Consider the following 20,815-nt stretch of genomic DNA (forward strand, 5'->3'; position numbering starts at 1 on the left):
TCCAGGTAGCTCTGCAAATATCATCCGATCTCGGGTAGTGGAGTAACTCGGTTTGCAGATTCAAGTCGTGCCCGCAGCTCGGGTCTTAAACATCTTCAATATGGCCAGTGAAACGACTAAAAGGGAAATTATTCTACCCATGAATGTGGCTGGAACCATCCAAAATACCAAACTCCACGTAATCGAAGGCGACATGAGGTACAACTCCCTACTCGGAAGACCTTGGATCCACAATATGAGGGCAGTACCTTCGACTCTCCACCAAGTAATGAAATTCCATACGGCAGATGGTGTGAAAACAGTATTCGGAGAACAGCATGTCGTGAAGGAAATGTTTGTGGTCAATGAGGTAACACTGATGACAACATTATCGGCCTCGGAATGTTCGAGCATAAAAGAGGCCAAATAGCAACCACAGCCACCAGTCTCGACTGAATCAGTGAAGCGGGAAATAGAAGATGACGGGGAAGATTTTCTGACCCCTCGAACTTATATCATCCCCGACGACTCTGACGCCACCAAATCGACGATTGAAGAGCTAGAGCAAGTTATATTAATCGAATATCTTCCCGAGAGAAAGGTATACCTGGGAACAGGATTGACCCCCGAACTGAGGAAAAAACTTATTCAATTTCTTATTGATAACATAGATTGTTTTTCTTGGTCCCATTTAGACATGGCGGGGATCACACAGTCGACAACTACGCACCAGCTAAGCTTGGACCCTAGGTTCAAATTGGTGAAGAAAAAAAGAAGACCTCAGTCCGAGGTAAAGCACGCATTTGTAAAGGATGGGGTAACTAAACTTCTCAAAATAGGGTCAATTAGGGAAGTAAAATATCCTGAATGGTTAGCCAATGTAGTTGTAGTCCCTAAAAAAGGGAACAAACTTATAATGTGTGTAGATTATAAAGATCTAAACAAAGCATGCCCCAAAGATTCTTTTCCACTACCTAGCATCGATCGCATGATAGATGCCACAACCGGCCACGAGATCCTTAATTTTCTCGACGCCTATTCCGGGTACAATCAAATTCACATGAACCCGGAGGACCAAGAAAAAACTTCATTTGTCACTAAGTATGGAACCTATTGTTATAACGTAATGCCATTCGGGCTAAAAAACACATGAGCTACTTACCAACGCCTAGTGAATAAAATGTTCAAAGAACAAATAGGTAAGTCGATGGAAGTTTACATTGATGACATGCTAGTTAAGTCCCTGCGCATAGAGGACCATTTGACTCATTTGCAGGAAACGTTCAAAATTTTAAGGAAATACAACATGAACCTCAACCCCAAGAAATATGCTTTCGGGGTTGGCTCGAGCAAGTTCCTTGGCTTCATGGTATCGAATCGGGGGATCGAGATCAACCCCGACAAAATCAAGGCCATCAAAGACATCACCGCCATGGATAGTTTGAAAGAAGTGCAAAGGCTAACCATACGGACAACTGCCTTAGGATGATTCATTTCAAGGTCGTCAGATCGAAGCCACAAATTCTTCTCTCTGCTCAAAAGGATGAACGATTTCGCCTGGACCCCTTAATGCCAACATGCACTACAACAATTGAAGCGGTACCTATCGATCCCACCACTACTTCACACTCCAAAGACATATAAGAAGCTTTACATATACTTGGCGGTATCGGAAATCGCGGTAAGTGGCGTCCTGGTTCGAGAAGAGCAAGGTACGCAATTTTCTGTTTATTAGGTAAGTCGGACCTTAGGAGAAGCAAAGACTAGATACACACACTTAGAGAAAATGGCATCGCCTCTATAAAGTTAAGACCATACTTTCAATGTCACCCCATATGCGTTTTAACCACTTACCCACTTTGTAACATTTTGCACAAGCCCGAACTATCGGGCCGACTAGCCAAATGGGCCATCGAACTCAGTGGGTACGATACTGAATATCATCCCCGTACGGCCATCAAGTCCTAAATTTTATCGGACTTCGTGGCCGATTTCACGCCAACCCTCCTACCCGAAGTTGAAAAGTAACTCTTGTTAAAATCGGGTACGTCATCGGGGTTTGGACCCTCTACACAGATGGTCCTTCAAATGTGAAGGGGTCCGGGCTTGGCATCGTATTAACACCTCCCACGGGTGGCGTTATTAGGCAATCCATCAAAACCATAAGATTAACTAATAATGAGGCCGAGTACGAGGCCATGATTGCAGGTCTCGAGCTAGTTAAAAGCTTCGGAGCAGAAGTCATTGAAGCCAAAGTGACTCTTTACTAGTAATGAACCAAGTAAACAAAACCTTTGAAGTCCGAGAATATAGGATGCAAAGGTATTCTGACAAATTACAGGTAACTCTGCACCGTTTCCAAGAATGGACCCTATAACATGTGCCACGAGAACAAAACAGTGAGGCCGACGCACTCGCAAATCTGGTATCGTCGGTCGAGGAAGATGAGATCGACTCGGGGACTGTCGTTCAACTTTCGGGATCTTTAATCAATGAGGGATATGCCGAGATAAACTCCACAAGCTTAACCTGGGATTGGAGGAATAAGTATATTGAATATTTGAAGAACAAAAAACTCCCATCAAACCCTAAAGAATTGAGGGTTCTACGAACCAAGGCCGCTCGATTCACGTTGGTTGAAGATGGAACATTATACAGAAGGACATTCGATGGACCATTGGCAGTATGCTAGGGACCAGGAGACACCGATTATGTTTTACAAGAGGTCCATGAAGGCACTTGTGGGAACCACTCCGGCGCTGAACCACTAATTCGCAAAATCATCAGAGCAGGATACTACTGGGATAACATGGAAAAGAATACTAAGGAGTTTGTTCGAAGATGTGATAAATCTCAAATGTTTGCACCCGTGATCCATCAACCCGGAGAGCAGCTTCATTCAGTCGTGTCTCCATGGACATTCATGAAATGGGGAATGGATATCGTCGGTCCTCTACCATCGGCCCCAGGTTGAGCTAAATTCATTTTGTTTATGACTGACTATTTCTCTAAATGGGTTGAAGCATAGGCGTTTGAGAAAGTAAGAGAGAAAGAGGTTATAGATTTCATTTGGGATCACATCGTGTGTCGATTTGGGATACCAGCAGAAATAACATGCGACAATGGTAAGCAATTTATCAGCGGTAAAGTGATAAAATTTCTCGAAGACCATAAAATAAAAAGGATACTGTCAACACCATATCATCCTAGTGGGAATGGACAAGACGAATCAATAAACAAGACTATCATCCAAAACCTGAATAAAATATTGAACGAAGCTAAAGAAAAGTGGAGAGAAATTCTGCATGAAGTCCTTTGGGCATATCGGACAACATCTAAATCCAGTACGGGAGCGACCCCATTTTCCTTAGTGTATGGCTCCGAAGCTTTAATTCCAGTCGGAGAACCCAGCGCAAGGTTCCGACATACATCGGGAGAGTCGAACCCAGCAATGGTTCGAATAGCTGCACAGAAATAACGAATCGAAGGGTACTACAATAGAAGAACCACCTCCGCCATTTCAAGGCCGGGGACTTGGTCCTAAGGAAGGTCACCATTAACACTTGAGATCTTAATGAAGGGAAGCTCGGCCCAAATTAGGAAGGACACTATCAAGTCCTCGATATAGTCAGAAAAGGGTCTTATAAACTCGGAACAATGGGTGGTAAACCATTGCCAAACAATTGGAACATATCGCTGCTCAAGCGATATTATTATTAAGGAATGATTTTATCCTTTCTATCGTCTATATATATATATATATTCAACACTAACTCATTGCAGAAATTCGACAAAAGACATCAAGACCTCTGGTTTTAAAGCACCCGTTGTACTCTTTTTCCCTTAGTTCGGCTTTTTATCCCAAATGGGTTTTTTCGACAAGGTTTTTAATGAGGCAAGACCTATGTGCTACCTGAGGGAAATTCAATAGTATCCGAGGCTTATTCACAATCAACCTCGAATACTTGGGGGGGGGGGCTACCATCAAATATATCAAGTTCGACACAAGAAATTTATTTCATATCAAATTCATGCCGGATAGGGTCTCAAAATAGAGAAAAGTGTAAGGGCCAAATGGTCAAAACAAACCACGCCCATGTAGTTTTGCTCGAACCCTGGCACAAAATACAAACAAATGTATAATGACTTATAAAGGAAAACTTCTTCTTGTCGGATATCTCATACTTTGAAAAGATCTTCCTACTTCATGATTGAAACAACCTTAAAAGGCCAACCACCATCAAAAGAATTTTGATACGAGCGATCAAAAAATCCTACGGGCTACAAAATACTTTGAGTTCGAGTTCGAAGTAATCGTTCACTCAATTATCAAGCCTAAGGGTTATCTTACTTCGAGTTCGAGAAAATCACTCGACCATAAAAAGCCTACGGGCTACGATAGTTTAAGTTCGAGTTCGAAGCAATCACTCACTAAATTATTAAGCCTGAGGGCTATCTTACTTCGAGAACAAGCAAATCACTCGACCATAAAAAGCCTACGGGCTACGATACTTTGAGTTTGAGTTCAAAGCAATCACTCACTCAATTATTAAGCCTAAGGGATATCTTACTTCAAGTTCGAGCAAATCACTCAATCACAAAAGGCCTACGGGCTACAAAATACTTTGAGTCGAGTTCGAAGCAATCACTCACTCAAGCCTAAGGGCTATCTTACTTATATTTTGAACAAATCACTCGACCATAAAAAGCCTACAGGCTACGATTCTCCGAGTCTAAGTTCAAGCAATCACTCACTCAATTACTAAGCCTAAGGGCTATCTTACTTCGAGTTCGAGAAAATCACTCGATCACAAAAGGCCTACGGGCTACAAAATACTTTGAGTCGAGTTCGAATAAATCACTCACTCAAGCCTAAGGGCTATCTTACTTCGAGTTTGAACAAATCACTCGACCATAAAAAGCCTACAGGTTACGATTCTCCGAGTCTGAGTTCAAGCAATCACTCACTCGATCAAAAAAGGCCTACAGGCTACAAATACTTTGAGTTCGAGCAATCACTCACTCGACTATTAAGCCTAAGGGTTATGCTACTTCGAGTTCGAGCAAATTGCCTGAAGCCTCAAACTTATGAACATTTTCATTAAGCACAAGTAAACAAAATATTCACTAAGCAGAAGAATGGGAACATAGACAAGTTGGGAAAAAGAAAAGACTTTATATACACGATGATATTTACAAAACGACCAATCGGGACCTTACAAAGGAACCTAATCATTTATGGGAGCAGTCTTTTCTCCATCGGGCTCCTCCCCACTATGAGACCCGTTTTTCTCCCGTCATCATCACTATCATCGTCATCGTCATCATCATCGGAGGCCAAGGACCCAGCATCAGCTTCAAGCTCTCTTCCCTTTGTTATCTCTTCAGAAAGATCGAAGCCCCGAGATGGATCTCCTCGAGGGTTTCCCTCCGAAATTGGCGTTTGGAAAATTCGGCGATCCAATGTGCTCGAGTTCAAGCGGTATTAGCACCCTCTCTCGCATGTAACTGAGCAACTTCAGCATCAGCCCGATAAACAGCCACCATTGCGTCTGCATCGGCCTTTGTTTTTTCAGCCTTTGCAAGTTCAGAGGCCAACCGAGCCTCGAGCTCCTCCTTTTCCCTTGCTTGAGCCAAGCTTTTCTCCTTCAGGCTCTGAAGTTGACTTTATGTTGATGACAACTAGGCTCGAGCAGCCCCTCTTTCTGCAGCAAGGTGGTCCCTATTTTCTTTCCATTTCAAGGACTCTGCCTTTATCTCATCAACCTCCTCACGGAGTTTCCCGATCAACTCAAGCTTCTGCTGCAGCTGTGAGACCGAAAGATTAGTCATCGTTCCAGTATCGAGCCCATAGGATTTTAATAGTATCATTACCTGCTCGGACAGACCGGTCTGATCTTGGTGAGCTTTAGTCAACTCAGCTCAGAGATCCTTGATTTCCTCCCCCTTTTGCCCTAAGAGGAGTTTAAGGACATTCCTCTCCTCCGTGACCCATCGGAGATCGACCTCATATCGATGCAGCTCAGCTCGGGATCAAGAACATGCCTCTCGATAAGCTGCCGCAGCCTACAAGGGAAGAAGAAATGAAGTGAAAAACGAAAATGGACATAAGGGATAATACCAAACGAAATAAATTAAGGCTTACCTGATTCAAAGCTTGCTGCACTCTGTGGAAAAAATATGATGCATCACTGCCACCTGCAGCATCCTCGACACCGGTAAATAGACCACAGAATGGGTCATCCGCTTCATGAGTCCTGTCTAGTTTGAGGGCCCCCAAAGCTTGGGCTTCCCGAATCGCCCCTTCAGAAAAAATAGGAAAGGTGGGCAAGTCTTCGATTGTTGCTGCCCCAAGTAAGTCACTTAGGGCATTCCTTTCGGTTCGAAGAGATTCGGGAACAACCCCTTCAGATATATTCCCCATCTGTTGGCTTCGATTGAAAGCACCCTCGATCTGCAACGACATAGTAACTCTGCCCGAATCCTTCTCCGATATATCCTCGGTTTGAGCTGGAGCTGTATAAGCCACCATCGATCCACCTGCCTGTGGAGAATCAGCGATTTTCTTCGTTCGGGCCACCAGCACGAACTCCTCACCTTATTCTTCCTCATCTTCGTCTCTTAGACGTTGAACCTACTCTAAGGTCAAAGGGATGGTATTCTTTTCTGACTTACGAGTCGACCTTGCCTTCGGTTTTGGACTCCCGGAAGTAGAGGCCATTTTCCTCTTATTTCCCTTCATCGGTTTGGAAATTGAAACCGAGGTCTCTTCATCGCCAGGCAGGGGCCTCAAAACTACATCTCTACGCACGCCTACACACAAGAATTCCCAAAAACACAAGAAATCGGTTAAGTATAAGGAAAATATTTCGTTCGAACTCCCAAAACATGAAAAATGGGCTTACCATGATTTTTTGCCTCCCATCGGCCTTTCGCCAGATCACGCCACGAACGTTCAGCGTATGAGGAGTTCTAAGCTAGACCTAGTACCCAGCTCTTAAAATCGGGGATGGCACCAGGCATCCAATGAACCGTTGCACCATAAAAAAGATATCGGCAAGAAAACAAACAAAGAAACAAGGCAATAGGAAATAAAACAGTAAAGTACACTCATGATTCATATTCCATTCTTCGGGAAACGACATCATTTCGCATGGGATCAGGTCCGAAATCTTTACTCGAACAAACCTGCCCATCCAACTTTGATCCTTGTCCTCGTCTTTACTCGAGAACAATACCTTGGTAGCCCGGCGTTGCAATTTTATTAATCCGCCTTGAAAGAGGCGGGGACTATACAGTCTAATAAGATGATCGAGTGTGAAAGGCATCCCCTCGATCATGTTTGCAAAGAAATGGATCAAAATAACGATCCGCCAAAAATAAGGATGAATTTGGCCTAGAGTTATTTGGTATTGCCGACAAAAGTCGACGATAACAGGGTCGAAAGGTCATAACGTAAACGAGTAGGTATACACGCTTAAGAACCCTTCCACATGGGTGGTAATATCTTCGTCGGAAGTCGGAATCACCATTTCCTTATTTTCCCAGTTGCAATCTGCCTTCAACTATTCGAGTTGCTTTTTGGTTATCGAGCATAAATATCTCGATACCTGTTCGCATCGACCAGGAACCAACGTGCCTTTGTCGAGCTTAAAATCGAAGGTGAGAAGGCTTATTTTGGGAACACACTCCTCTGGACGTGGCTATACCGCGTTTTATCAGCGGCGGGCTGCGAAGAAGAGGCCTCTCCTTTTTTAGGAATGGTGTTTGATATTTTCACCATCTTCCTTGAATTTAGAATAAAGGAATAAAGATGGTATGGTGTTTAAGAGAAAGAGTTTGTAGTGAAAAACACAGAAGGACAAATTTCACGCAAACGGATTCAGAAAGTATGGGGAGATGCTTAGAAAATCTTTTTGATCAGAGAATGTAAAGGTGATTAATGGTAGAAGAAAGGGATATTTATAGGTTAAGCGGTGGGGGTTTAATAATCGATAATGGCCGAACATCGTCAGACACGCATTAAATGCCTCGGTAAACGAAACCGACAGGACAGCTATCATGTGCGTCATAATCGAACTCCGTGCAAACGTCAGTGTATATCTAATCGTACCATTGAAAAGTCATATTGTTTCTCGTTACATCCTTCCCGAGAAACGAGGGGACTATCTGTATACGGTCAAAACCGAGTAGTCAATCATACGGACTGGTCGAGATGGTAATACTTCGATCGAAAGGTATTTGCGTAATGTCAGGGCGAGGTCCGAAGTAAGAACGTCATGTTTCGAGCTCTAAGTTCGGTCAATGATCGGTTTGGTATCATTATCGAGCTCATAACCAAATCAAACTACAAGGCAACGCAAAGGTTGTCGAAGATGCATAGACCAGCCAACATCCACCCCAAATATCAAGACTCCGAATCGGGATCAAACTCGAGTCAAGGCCGACGGCTCGATCCAATATCGAGTTCGAGTCAGTATCAGACCCGAGTCAAGGCCTGACTCGATGCAATACCGACTTCGAGTCAGTATCGAGTTCACAGATAAGGGTCGTTGCAACCGCACTAAGGGAGAGAATCTTGGCAGGAATTGAGAAAAAAACAATTCATCATGGGTTCTCCACTATAAATTTTTTATTATAGATAAAGTAGGATCCCTCTACTATAAAGAGGGGATCCTTCTAAGCATAAAGGACATTCACACAATATAACAAAAATAACTCTTGAGAGATTAAGATCTTGGAGCTCATTTACTTTGCATTGTACATCAATACTTCTTTTTCTCTGCCTTATATTTCATTACATTTGTCTAGAAAATATACATTTTCTATTTACTCTACCATTTGTATCGGATTATATCACGTGTCCTTAAAACCATACACAAATTTAACTTTATCTGATTTTTCAGGTAAACAGATGGGAAGTAAAACAGTCAGAAAGAACTTGTGAAGAAATGCTGGAACAAATATATACCTTCCAAAATATCATTTTACTTGGAGAATTTTGAAAGGCGTATATACTACCTTTTGATGAACTGATGACTATTGTTGGAAATCAGATTGTCTCCAGATGCTGTTACATGCAGCTCCTCCCTACAAAAGGAGACAATACAACACGTCTTCATAGAAAGTGAAGCTGCTAAAATATATATGGAATTACTTTGGAGGTCTTAATTATGGGCCGGGTATAAGACACCAAATGTTACCTATTAGAATCTTCTGGATAGTTGGTGGAAGACTAAGGCATTAGGCAATGATCAATGTTCATAAGCTAATGATTCAAGCAATATACCACACTTGATTGTATGGCAATTGCGGAAGGCTAGATGCTCATGTAAATATGGAGACCAACGGAAACTTGTGTACAGTAAGATGGCTTATCAAATCCACTGGAGTTTCAATTTAGCTATGGGTTTGGCTTTTCCAAATGCAATTAAGTAACACCTTAGATCCAACTCTGTGAGACTATGGATAATTTAAGACCTATTTCAAATTGGCAGCAAGTCTTTTGGGTTAAACCTCCTGAGGGACTGATTAAAGTGAATACTGATAGAAGCTTTATAAAGGAGCAGAGAAAGCAGGGATTGGGGGCATAGTCAAGAATGAAGAAGGAGACTTCGTCACGGCCTTCTCACTTCCAGTTACCTGTAAAAGTATAGTGGATTGGACTGTTTTGTCGCATAACCAGTCCCTGTATTTTGGCAAGGTTGAGTTTCTCAGCTTTCATTTGTAATAGAGGTCAGGCCTAGCCCCCTTATTTGTTATCCTTTTTGATGGTATAAAAGCACACCCAAACTCTAATGGGTGAGATTAAGTTTTCAAAAAAAAAAAAAAAAAAAAACTTGCAAGATGAATGAGGTAATAAGAATACAATTGTCACTTTATTAAACAGAAAGATAATACCAAAAATAAGGGCAATAACTTCGTTGTTCGTTTTTGTACAGCAATGTAATAGCATAAAGATGTAGATAAAATTAACTTAGGAGTTGTGTGAAGTATCAAAATATCAAACAAGAATAACAAACAATAACAACAACAAAGGTATAAATAACATTATTGTTCAGTTTGTGCAATATCAAACTATGATTATAAAAACTAGCTTGACTTCTTAGAAGCATTCTCTCTTGCCATTTGTTCAAAAAGGCTTCCATCATAAACAGCTCGTACTGCTTCTTTCGTCAATTCACCGTTCTTGTCTTTCGCCAAATCATATAGGATCCTCCAATCTGTTGAAGCATTAAGCCTACACCAAAAAAAGAAATGATATGATTACCAACATGTATCACTATAAAGAAAATATTTTTAACTAAAAACAAAAAAATATATAAACAGCACCATCCAAAGTAGTCCTTAGGTTCTCTATTTTTCTTGAGCAATTCGTTCACTTTGTTAGATGTTAACGAATTTGCATTTTTATGTGCATACTTCTTGAAAATCTCCTCAAACTTCTCTGGCACAAATCTTCAAAAACATTCAAAAATATAATCAAATATCAACTGTATTATACAAAGCTTACAACAAATGTGATCCATATATAACGATTAAAATATTACTATAGTTATGATGCCAAAAATTCATTTTTGTGTAAAAAATTAGGTTTTGTACTTAAATGCTTGAGTCACATATTTTTAGTGACGATACACAAATTATTTCAGCTTTACCTTCCTTCAGCATCATAAGCATCAGAATCACTGCCATGCTTTCCATATTTGATGTTTTTAATCACAATGGGAAACAGTAGAGACGGCCATTTTCCCTATGATCAAAACAAATAAATTAAATGAGGAATTGGCTGGTAAATTTCGGGCCATAGAAGTGAATCTTAGGTTTTTCATTCGAGTCCTGAGTATTAAGTAGTCTTTGTTAGGGAATATTTTACTCTTATATATATATATATGAGACTTTCTTATGCAGATTCAAATTTAGTAAGACCTCATGCAAAGGGAGTACCACCGATAGGAAGTCTAAAAAAAAAACCAAGAAAAGAAAACTCAAGCCACCCACCATGGATGTGTTAGCATTGCAATTGAGGGAAAAAAACTAGCTAGAAACAACTAGCCGTAGAATATTAAAGTCAATCTTATAACTCTATTCATTGCATGTCTACCTCTATCACCAGCTCTAGTCTAGACAACCTAATCCACCAATTTGTTGACCTGTTTTTCTTTTTAATTTAGAATTCAGAATGAAAATTTTTAAAAGTTAAGAGAAGTAAAATAGAAGGGCAAATTTAGCTAGCTTATATTTCGGTCGATGTTATATATCAAATCTATAGTAATTATAAACACTCGAATAGATGATGGAAAATTGTCTCTCTTATTGAATGCATAAATGAGTTTAAATACAAGTTACAATAACCAACTTTCTAGAGTTTTATGAAAACCAAATAACTAAAGAATCCTATCTAAATCAAATAGATAACTCTGATGAACTAATTATGATATCATCTAATCTAGAACATAAATGCAATCTAATCTAAAGAGATAAATACTAAGAACAAAGATAACTACTAGTAGCAGGGACCGTTGGTCCGATACGCCCCCCTCAAGTTAGACTATGTGTCACTAAGCCTAACTTGAACATATTGCGATTAAAGGCGTGTTTCGCAAGTGCTTTAGTGAGTGTATCAGCTAGTTGGTCAGCTGAATGAACATGAACAACTCGAACGGCCTTGCGTTCAACATGGTTGCGCACAAAATGAAAGTCCACCTCGACATGCTTCATGCGACTATGAAGGCCCGGATTCTCGCTTAGATAAGTGACACCAATGTTGTCACAATAGATTGTCGGGGTATCTCTGATAGGAAGACGCATTTCAAGCAATAGGTTTCTCACCCATAATAGTTCGGCAAGAGCATTGGCAACAGCTCTATATTCGGCTTCAGTTGATGAGTGAGTGACAGATTTTTTCTTTTTTGAAGACCAACTTATGGGGTTTCGGTCAAGGAACAGAATAAGGATCTGTCAGTGAGATCTCCAGCCCAGTCGGCACCAGAATACATGTGCAGATTGAAATCAACGTTAAGGGACACACGTAGACCAAACTGAATTGTACCACGAAGGTACCTGAGAACATGTTTCACATATTTCCAATGAAGATCATATGGCGATTGCATAAACTGGGACAATTTATTGACTGCATAGGAAATATTCGGCCTTGTAAAAGACAGATATTGAAGTCTTCCTAGGACTCGACGATAGCGAGTTGCATTTGATAGCGGAGCCCCATCATTGAGTTTTAGCAACGCAGAGGCACTCATTGGTGTGTTAGCGCTCTTACAATCAGCCATCAATTCATCATTCAGAATCTCATTTACATAATTAGCTTGAGAGAGAATAATATCATCAGAACTCCGAATCACCTCAACACTAAGAAAATAATTAAGATTTCCTAAATCTTAAATTGAAAAACGAGAGACAAAGGAAGATATAACATCATTCGATAGAGTTGTTGCCAGTAACTATGATATCATCAACATATACCAAAATAAACATGAAACCAGCGTTGCTATGTCGAGTGAATAAGGAGTTGTCAGATTCAGTTTTAACAAATACCATGTAGGAAAGATGGCCTTTGAGTGCATTATACCAAGCCCGAAGTGCTTGCTTCAAGCCATAAATTACCTTGCGCACCTTGCAAATATGAGTCGGATTATTACCACAAGAAAAACCCGGAGGTTGCGTCATGTAGACCTCTTCTTCAAGGTCACCTTGAAAAAATACATTGTTGATAGCTGACGAATAGGCCAGTGAAAACGAAGGGCAACAACAAGTATGATTCGCACAGTGGTGGGTTTGACCACTAGACTGAAAGAGGAGTGAAAGTCGACACCCGGCCTCTGAGTAAATCCCTTCACAACCAGTCTCACTTTGTAGCGATCAACGGAACCATCCGCTTTCCTCTTAATCCTGAAAAGCCACTTACATGAAATAACATTCTTAGAGGGATCATTTGAAACAAGTTCCCAAGTGTGGTTATTCAGTAAAGCATCAAATTCATTTTTCATTACAACTCTCCACTCCGGATATTTTTGGGCTTGTTTGAAAGTGTGGGGTACGAGTATAGGTTCCAAGTGAGTGAAGTAGTCAAAAATATTTTTGGGTTTTTGAATGTTACTCTGTGAGCGATTAACTATGTGATTGGGAGAGGAAGGATTATGCGGAAGGGGTGGTTCTTCTTGGTGCTCAACGGGAAGAACAATGGTGGTAGGTGGGGGGCCATCGAATTAGTTGATTTTGGGTTCGGGGTGCGCCGTTGATACACTAACAGTGGTGGAAAAGAGGTTGGGATGGATTTGGTTGATGAATGATGTAAATTTATAGAGAGTTTAGAGGGTGGCAGAGGTCGGGCAGAAGATGAATGCGACGAGGACGGACTCGAAATAGAGGGAATTGTCAGGAGGAGATAGAGACATACCTGATGTAGGAGTTTGCGAAGATCCCAAATCTGCTGGTACCACTGGTGACACGCCGGGAATCTTAGGTGGAGGTGATGGATTTGTTTCTGGAGTTTCATTAGGAGATGAAGTATAAAGGGGGAGGGATTCTACCGTGGGTTCAACTTCAGGAATTTTATTTTGTGTGGGATTTATAATGAGTTGGAGTAATTCTGAAAATAAGAGGAATTGAGAGTTGGGTTTTGTGGGTTCTTTCTTTGTGATATTATCCCATACCAGTCTATGTGATTTAAGTGCAATATTTGAAAATAAATTTTTTAAAGGAAACATATTCTCAAAAAATTGCACATCACGAGATAAATAAATTCTTGATGACATAGGATCAAAACACTGGTGGCAATAATGGGTTACAGAGAATCTGAGATAAGCACATGGAGTGGACCTGGGTCCAAATTTATTTTTAGAATAAGGTTTGAGCCAAGGATAACATAAACATCCAAAAACTTTAAGGGCATCATAATTGGGTATTTCACCAAATAATTTTTGAGATGGGGACTAGTTATTTAAAAGTGGGGCGGGAAGATGATTGATTAAATAAACAACATGTTGACACGCGAATGACCAAAAAATTGATGGAAGAGATGCCTCATAATGTAGCGTTCTTGCAGTTTCAATAATATGACGATGTCGTCTCTCTGCAAGAGTGACCCTTTGAGGGGCATAAGGTGGTGTAGAAAGATGCTCGATACCGTGAAGGGCGAGATAAGAGTCAAGACTTTTATACTCCCCTTCACCATTAGTATAAAGTGATAAAATTTTGGTATCGAAGTGCTTTTCTATTAGAGGGTGAAATTTTTGAAAAAGCTCATTGACCTCACATTTATTTTTTAAAGTGTACAACCTTGTATACCGCGTGTATTGATCAACAAACAAGCAATACTATATTTTTTTTTATCAATAGATAGAACTGGAGAGGGTCCTCATAAATCACCAAAAATTATTTGAAGAGGTTTGGTACTTGTCAAACTGAACTGACTAAATGGTTGTCGATGGGCTTTATTAGATGAACAAGAATTACAAAAAAAACTTGTTTCGCTCAGAGAATGGAAGCGAAAATTTATTCAAGATATACTTAAGAACTCTAGAATGCGGATGACCTAGTCTTCGATACCATGTGGTCATGGAAGTTGTGGTAGAGGATATGTGAGCTTGCGAAGGTGGTGGTGGATATGACTTGGGCCACTCATACAATCCATGTTTATTCCGGCCTCGCACCAGTGGTACTCGCATTTTCAGATCCTTCACCAGAAAATCAAAAGGAAAAAATTCGATAGATGTTAGATTATCTTGGCAAAATTTGGAGACAGATATAATCTTACGTTTGATATCAGGAGCACATAGAGAGTGAGTTAGATGAAAAACATTATTTGATGCTTTTAACTGAGTTGAACCAGTATGAGTTATGGGAATTTTGTTCCCATCACCCATAGAGACATTCTCATTGCCATGATATTCCTGTAAATTGTGTGACTCTGTTGTAAGATGATGAGTAGCTCCAGAATCCATAATCTATGGGTTGGCAGTAGAGGTTAAACCACAAGCATAATTAGCTTTCGCCTTAGAGTGATTGTGAGATTTAGATTTGCAGACATTTGCAATGTGGCCAATTTTGTTGCACAATTGACATCGGATAACATTAGTAAAATTATTATTATTTGGGGCTTGTCACTGAGCTGGCGGATTGAAGCGAGCATTCTAGCGCCATGATTGAGGATTTTGAGTAGGAATACCATTATTGTTGTGACGACGATTGTTACGGTTGTTGGAATTATTGGTTGATTTGTTGCGAGTGGCCATCGCAGTAGTGATTTGGCTCGAAATTTTCTTAGCCTCCTCATGACGGAGAAAGAGCTCATGGTCAAGCAGATTCTCGTACAGTTCGTCATAGGTGACAGTGGTGTCACGTGCATGTATAGCAGCCGAGATCTCGCGAAACTCAGGGCCAAGTCCACTAAGAATTTTGACAATGAGTTCGGAGTTAGTAACAGGGGCACCAACCAGTGTCTAGTTCATCTGAAAGGGACTGAATACGTTGAAAGTATTCAGTAATAGGGAGGGAATCTTTGATGTGTTAGCAGCAACAACTGTGGAGGCAATAGTAGGATCAACAGACGCCATAAGGGCATTTTGAATGAGTTAATCCTGACGGAACCAAAGTGTATAAGCAGGGTTGGGGGTTGTGTTGGTACCAAAAGTGGTGCTCGGGGTGGGAGTCGGGGTTGATCCATCAAGGTGACCATAGAGGTCATGCTCATGCATAAGCATGGAGATCTGAGCTTTCCAAGTGGAAAATTTGTGACCGCCACTAAGTTTGATTGGCAGTTGGGAAGCGAGGTTGAATTGAACTATGGTGTTGATACTAGTAGTATTGTCAGCATATGAACACTTGGATAGATGATGGAAAACTGTCTCTCTTATTGAATGCATAAATGAGTTTAAATACAAGTTATAGTAACCAACTTTCTAGAGTTTTATGAAAATCAAATAACTAAAGAATCCTATCTAAATCAAATAGATAACTGTGAAGAACTAACTATGATATCATCTAATCTAAAAGATAAATACAATCTAATCTAAAGAGATAAATACTAAGAACAAACTGATAACTACTAGTTGTAGGGACTGTTGGTCCGATAGTAATAATGCGCAAACAGAAAGCTGGAGGTTTAGTTCCACCCGAATCCAACCAAATCCGTATTCTTACCGTCCAAAATCAAGAAGTATTTAAAATATTGTTATCACAAATATGTATTATTTCATGTGTGATCATCTCATTTATAAATTAAACAATTAAAAAAATTACACTTTTTTAGTTAACTATGTCATAATACGCTGACTCCCTTCTCAACTTGTTCGCATTATTTAATCTTGTCCATAATATATATATATATATATATATATCGGTACCCCACGTTCAACTAGTATAACATAGCAAGTGCCACTACACAAATAATATCATTTTATTCCAGCTAAATACTGACCAGAGATCAAAGAGATTGTTTGTCGTCATTAAAAATTACTTATGTCATAGCAAATAGAAAACGGCAAAGGGTCAAATATATCTCAGTACTTTCGAAAATGGTCAAAGAATACCCCTCTTTATATTATTGGGTTATTTATACCTTTTCCGTCATACTTTGGAACCAAAAAACCTTATTTTGGATGGAGTGTACCAGATGAAAACGACTCATTTTTTTTTACCCGATCCGTTTTAAAAAACCCACCACCCGACCCAATTTTCACCCAAGGCTAAATTTAGCATCTTTTGATCTAAAACAATTATTTTGTAAAAACTGAAAAAAAGATGCTTTAAAAACATAATTTTCAATTTTTAAAGCATTTTTCTTTTGTAAAAACTAAAAAAAACGATTTTACAAAATATTTTTTTTAAAACTAATGCACCTGTAGTCCACTGCTTTAGGAAAGTTTTTTTTTTTCAGTTTATACAAAAACAAATTCGTTTTTTCAGTTTTTTAAAGCATATATTTTGTAAAAACTAGAATTATTTTTGCAAAAAGTGTAAAAACCCAAATTGCAAAATATATATTTTTAAATTTTTTCAGTTTTTTTAAAGCATTTCTTTGGTAAATAACTTTGGGGGGTGGGGGGGGGGGGGGGGAACTCTCCTAAAGTAGTGGACTACGTATGCATTAGTTTACAAAAAAATAAAAATATTTTGTAAAATCTTTTTTGTTTTCAGCTTTTACAAAACAATGCTTTAAAAAACTGAAAAACTGAAAAATATACATTTTGCAAATTCATTTTTTTTTTCAGTTTTTTACAAAAGAAAAATCCAGTTTTTACAAAATATATGCTTTAAAAAAACTGAAAAAATTGAATTTTATTTTTGGTAAAAACTGGAAAACAAAAAGACTTTCCTAAAGCAGTGGACTACATGTGCATTAGTTTTTAAAAAACGAAAATATTTTGCAAAATCATTTTTTTTTCAGTTTTTACAAAAATAAAATGCTTTAAAAAAAATTGAAAAATATTTTTTTAAAGCATCTTTTTTTCAGTTTTTACAAAAGATTGCATAAGATCAAAAGATGTTAAATTTAGCCTTGGGTGAAAATTGGGTCCTTGTGGTGGATTTTTTAAAACGGATCGGGTAAAAAAAAAGAAATGAGTTGTTTTCATCTGATGCTGCCACGTGGCACTCCATCCAAAATAAGAGTATTTTTATTCCAAAGTATGACGGGAGCGGTATAGATAACCCAATAGTATAACGAGAGGTATTCTTAGACCATTTTCGAAAGTACAAAGGTATATTTGGCCCTTTGCCGAATAGAAAATGGTGATAAATATTTAATTCATCTGCATGTTTATATGTACTTGCATGACTGATTTTAATTTAACATTTCTCTATTATATTCCAGCATCAAACTCAGTAATTATACTTCCTCCGTCCCAATTTATGTAAAGGTGTTCGAATTTTGAGAATTAAATGAATTATTCTTTGATCATAATTTTTTATATGATTTTTAAATTATTAATTACTGTCAATTATAGAACTTCTTACGTAATTTTCAAAGATGTAAATTTTATTAAAAATTAAAAATACGATGTCCATGGTCAAATTTAAAAAGTTTCAATCTCAAAAGTGAATAATATCACATAAATTGGGATAAGTGTCTATTTTTATATGCCACACGTCCAAAAAAATAATATTTTTTTATATTTAAAAATAATTTAATTTAAATTTTATATTTTACTTTTGATGAGATGATTTATAGTCACACAATTACATATATCTTATTTTAATTCAAAAAAGCATTCTTTTTTTCTTAAATGTGATGCCAAATTAAAAATTAGAGTATCTATATCTATACTATATTAAACGCACGAAGGCCCTTAGCGAAATGTCGTTCGCCTTTTTTACTCTTTAAAAATAAATTTTATATTGGACAAATGATAATGTAATTACTTTCCTAATATTTAGGAATTTAAAATTAACTAAAATATTGATTATTGATTTTTTCCTTATTTGAAATACTATATTAGGAATCCTAATATTTAAAACTTTTAAATCAAAATTTTACCTTATAAAAATCATTCAAAATTTGAACTATTGCATGAAACTTTACATCATTAACGTGATAGTATAACTAGAGTACTTTTATGAGCTCTACTTCGAAGTCTGATGTGACATTCAATTAGATAATAAATAATTGATTTTATTCAATTGTGCATTTAAATGATTGGTTCATACTTCATAGACAAAAAGTAGCACTACGGTACAAAAATTAGAATATACTTGAACTTTCTGGTTAACCTATTCTTTCGTAAGATATTTATTTTACTTAGATGAAACTAGAATCTATAGCTCATTACTCACCTTTTAGTTAAATTATCTCACAATTGTTTGAACAATTTAATGATTAATAATAACAAAAATATTTCAATTAAGTAAATAAACTATTATTTTCAAGTATTAATCAAAAGAGCTAGATGAAGTTTCTAAGGAGACGTTTTATTTATTTGTCAAATATATTTATTTTGCCATCCTTAGTATTTGTGTGATGAAGACAACCTTATTCGTTAACGTAGACGCTAAATTGACATTTCATGTTGGAATTTAGAGTTTTTGAATGTAGAGTTCTTTGGTAACAAACTGTAGCTTTGATCAATTGGAACAAGTAGCGAAACAAACTTTTGATAGAAAACTAGCCATCAACAATTGGGGGATGCAAAGTAGTTGAGAGTTATCAAGCAGATATATATACCGTAACACTTTTATAATGAAAAAGGTGGCCGTAAATGATAAGCACAACCATATTAACTGATCGAACCAATTAATAAATATTTTTAAATAATATTTACCATGGTCCCATATGTATCATGAGCTATTGTTTCAAACGTCTTTTTAGTTTCTTCCTTCCCTAAAACAGAGAGATTATGAAAGGTGTCTTTAATTAGAGCTAGCCTTTCCAAGTTAGTTCCTAAAAACATATATAGGTCATACAGGGACTAAAATGCTATTGCGAGTAATGTGAATGTAACTCTAACGGGTCTTGTGAAGCAAATCAAAACTCATATATCAAAATTATAATAAAGAATGAAAGACTTAAGCCACACAAAGTTCCTTCTTTTATTGAGTTTGGTAAATATGATCATCATTTAGTATTTGCAAGAACTTCTATCTTTTTAAAATTTTATTTTACAATTTAAACACAATATTTAATATAATATTTATGTCAATTTTTTCAAAATTAAATACTCATCGATCTGGATATACGCGCAACGCAAGCAGGGCCGGAGCTACAGTAGTGGGTGCGGGTTTGGACGAACCCAGTGACTTTTTATGAAATCCTGTATTTGTATTGAAATATTTACTAAATCTATATAAATATATACTGCCGAACCTAGTAACAAAAAGGGTCTTGGTTCAATGGTAAGGGTTGTGGGTTCGCCGGAAAAGATGGAGGTTTGATTCCCATTGAAAGCAGTGTTTTATTTTAAAATTTAGAACTCACACACTTTAAATCATATCTCCGTCTCTGAACGCGAGACTAAGTTACATAAAATGGGTAGAAGAAAGTAATTATGATATAATATAATATAATATAATGAAGACTAGTGGAATCTAGACTACGAAGATTAAATGCATATAGAGAGAGAGAGAGAGATTCGAATTACCGGTCGAGTCTTGTGACTGAGAACAAGATGAATGAGAACAGCAGCCAAAAGTGAGCGGAATATATTATGTCCCAGTTTTCTTAAACCTGAAGAGATGATAAGTCATAAATATAGTAAGAAAATTTATGAAAGAAAAAAAATAATTAGAAAGAAAATTAAAGGAAACTATCAAATTTACCATAAATAATACTCTAATATATAAAAACAAAGATAAATTAAACTGCACACCATTTACGATTAATAATAGAAAAACAGAGAAAAAGTGCACACCTTGATATGTTTCCCAAGGGTATATTATTCCATCTTTGTTGATATCAAAGAACATTACATGTTTTCCTAAAGGAGTCGGCTCGTCATGATTTCCCATCCCTGCACGCACATTTGTCTTCTTAGTGACTCAAAAAAAATACCAAAAAGGCAAACAAGTATTTGAACATTTGACTTAAAATGAATTTTGAACTCACATTGTCATTATATAAACGACTTTGACTCTATATAACTCCGCGCATGTCTGAGAGAGTCAGAGAGAGAGATGCATACCATCAGGTTGAAGGCTGCTTGATGAAGCCATGGAATCAACTGCAACTACTGAATGTTTTCTTTGTGAATGAAGAAGAAAGAAAAAGGAATATATATATATATATAGTGGTACTTTAATATGATTTGCTTGATTGGAGGAGAAAGTGAAGAAAATATCATGAAACAAGTTTTTCTTATAATAATGATATTATCATTCCTTCCTAATT

General features: G+C 37.7%; 1 protein-coding gene across 3 annotated transcripts; it reads right to left on the reverse strand.

The window, feature by feature from the left end:
• Nucleotides 1-9,833: 9,833 nt before the first annotated feature.
• LOC104106482 (probable peroxygenase 4) lies at nt 9,834-20,746 on the reverse strand. Of its 3 annotated transcripts, none has more exons than XM_009615031.4 (6): nt 20,610-20,739; nt 20,340-20,438; nt 20,070-20,155; nt 10,638-10,732; nt 10,312-10,437; nt 9,834-10,219 (listed from the first exon to the last, which is right to left on the reverse strand). In XM_009615031.4, the coding sequence occupies exons 1-6, from the start codon at nt 20,638-20,640 to the stop codon at nt 10,072-10,074; spliced, it is 585 nt and encodes a 194-aa protein (XP_009613326.1). In that variant the 5' UTR covers nt 20,641-20,739; the 3' UTR covers nt 9,834-10,071. The 3 variants fall into 3 exon arrangements, with proteins under 3 accessions (XP_009613326.1, XP_033514629.1, XP_009613328.1); XM_033658738.2 differs by having other exon boundaries at nt 20,534-20,621; XM_009615033.4 differs by lacking the exon at nt 10,312-10,437 and having other exon boundaries at nt 20,610-20,746.
• Nucleotides 20,747-20,815: the final 69 nt, after the last annotated feature.

Source organism: Nicotiana tomentosiformis, chromosome 11, assembly GCF_000390325.3.
Source record: "Nicotiana tomentosiformis chromosome 11, ASM39032v3, whole genome shotgun sequence".
In the NCBI taxonomy this organism is placed as follows: Eukaryota; Viridiplantae; Streptophyta; class Magnoliopsida; order Solanales; family Solanaceae; genus Nicotiana; species Nicotiana tomentosiformis.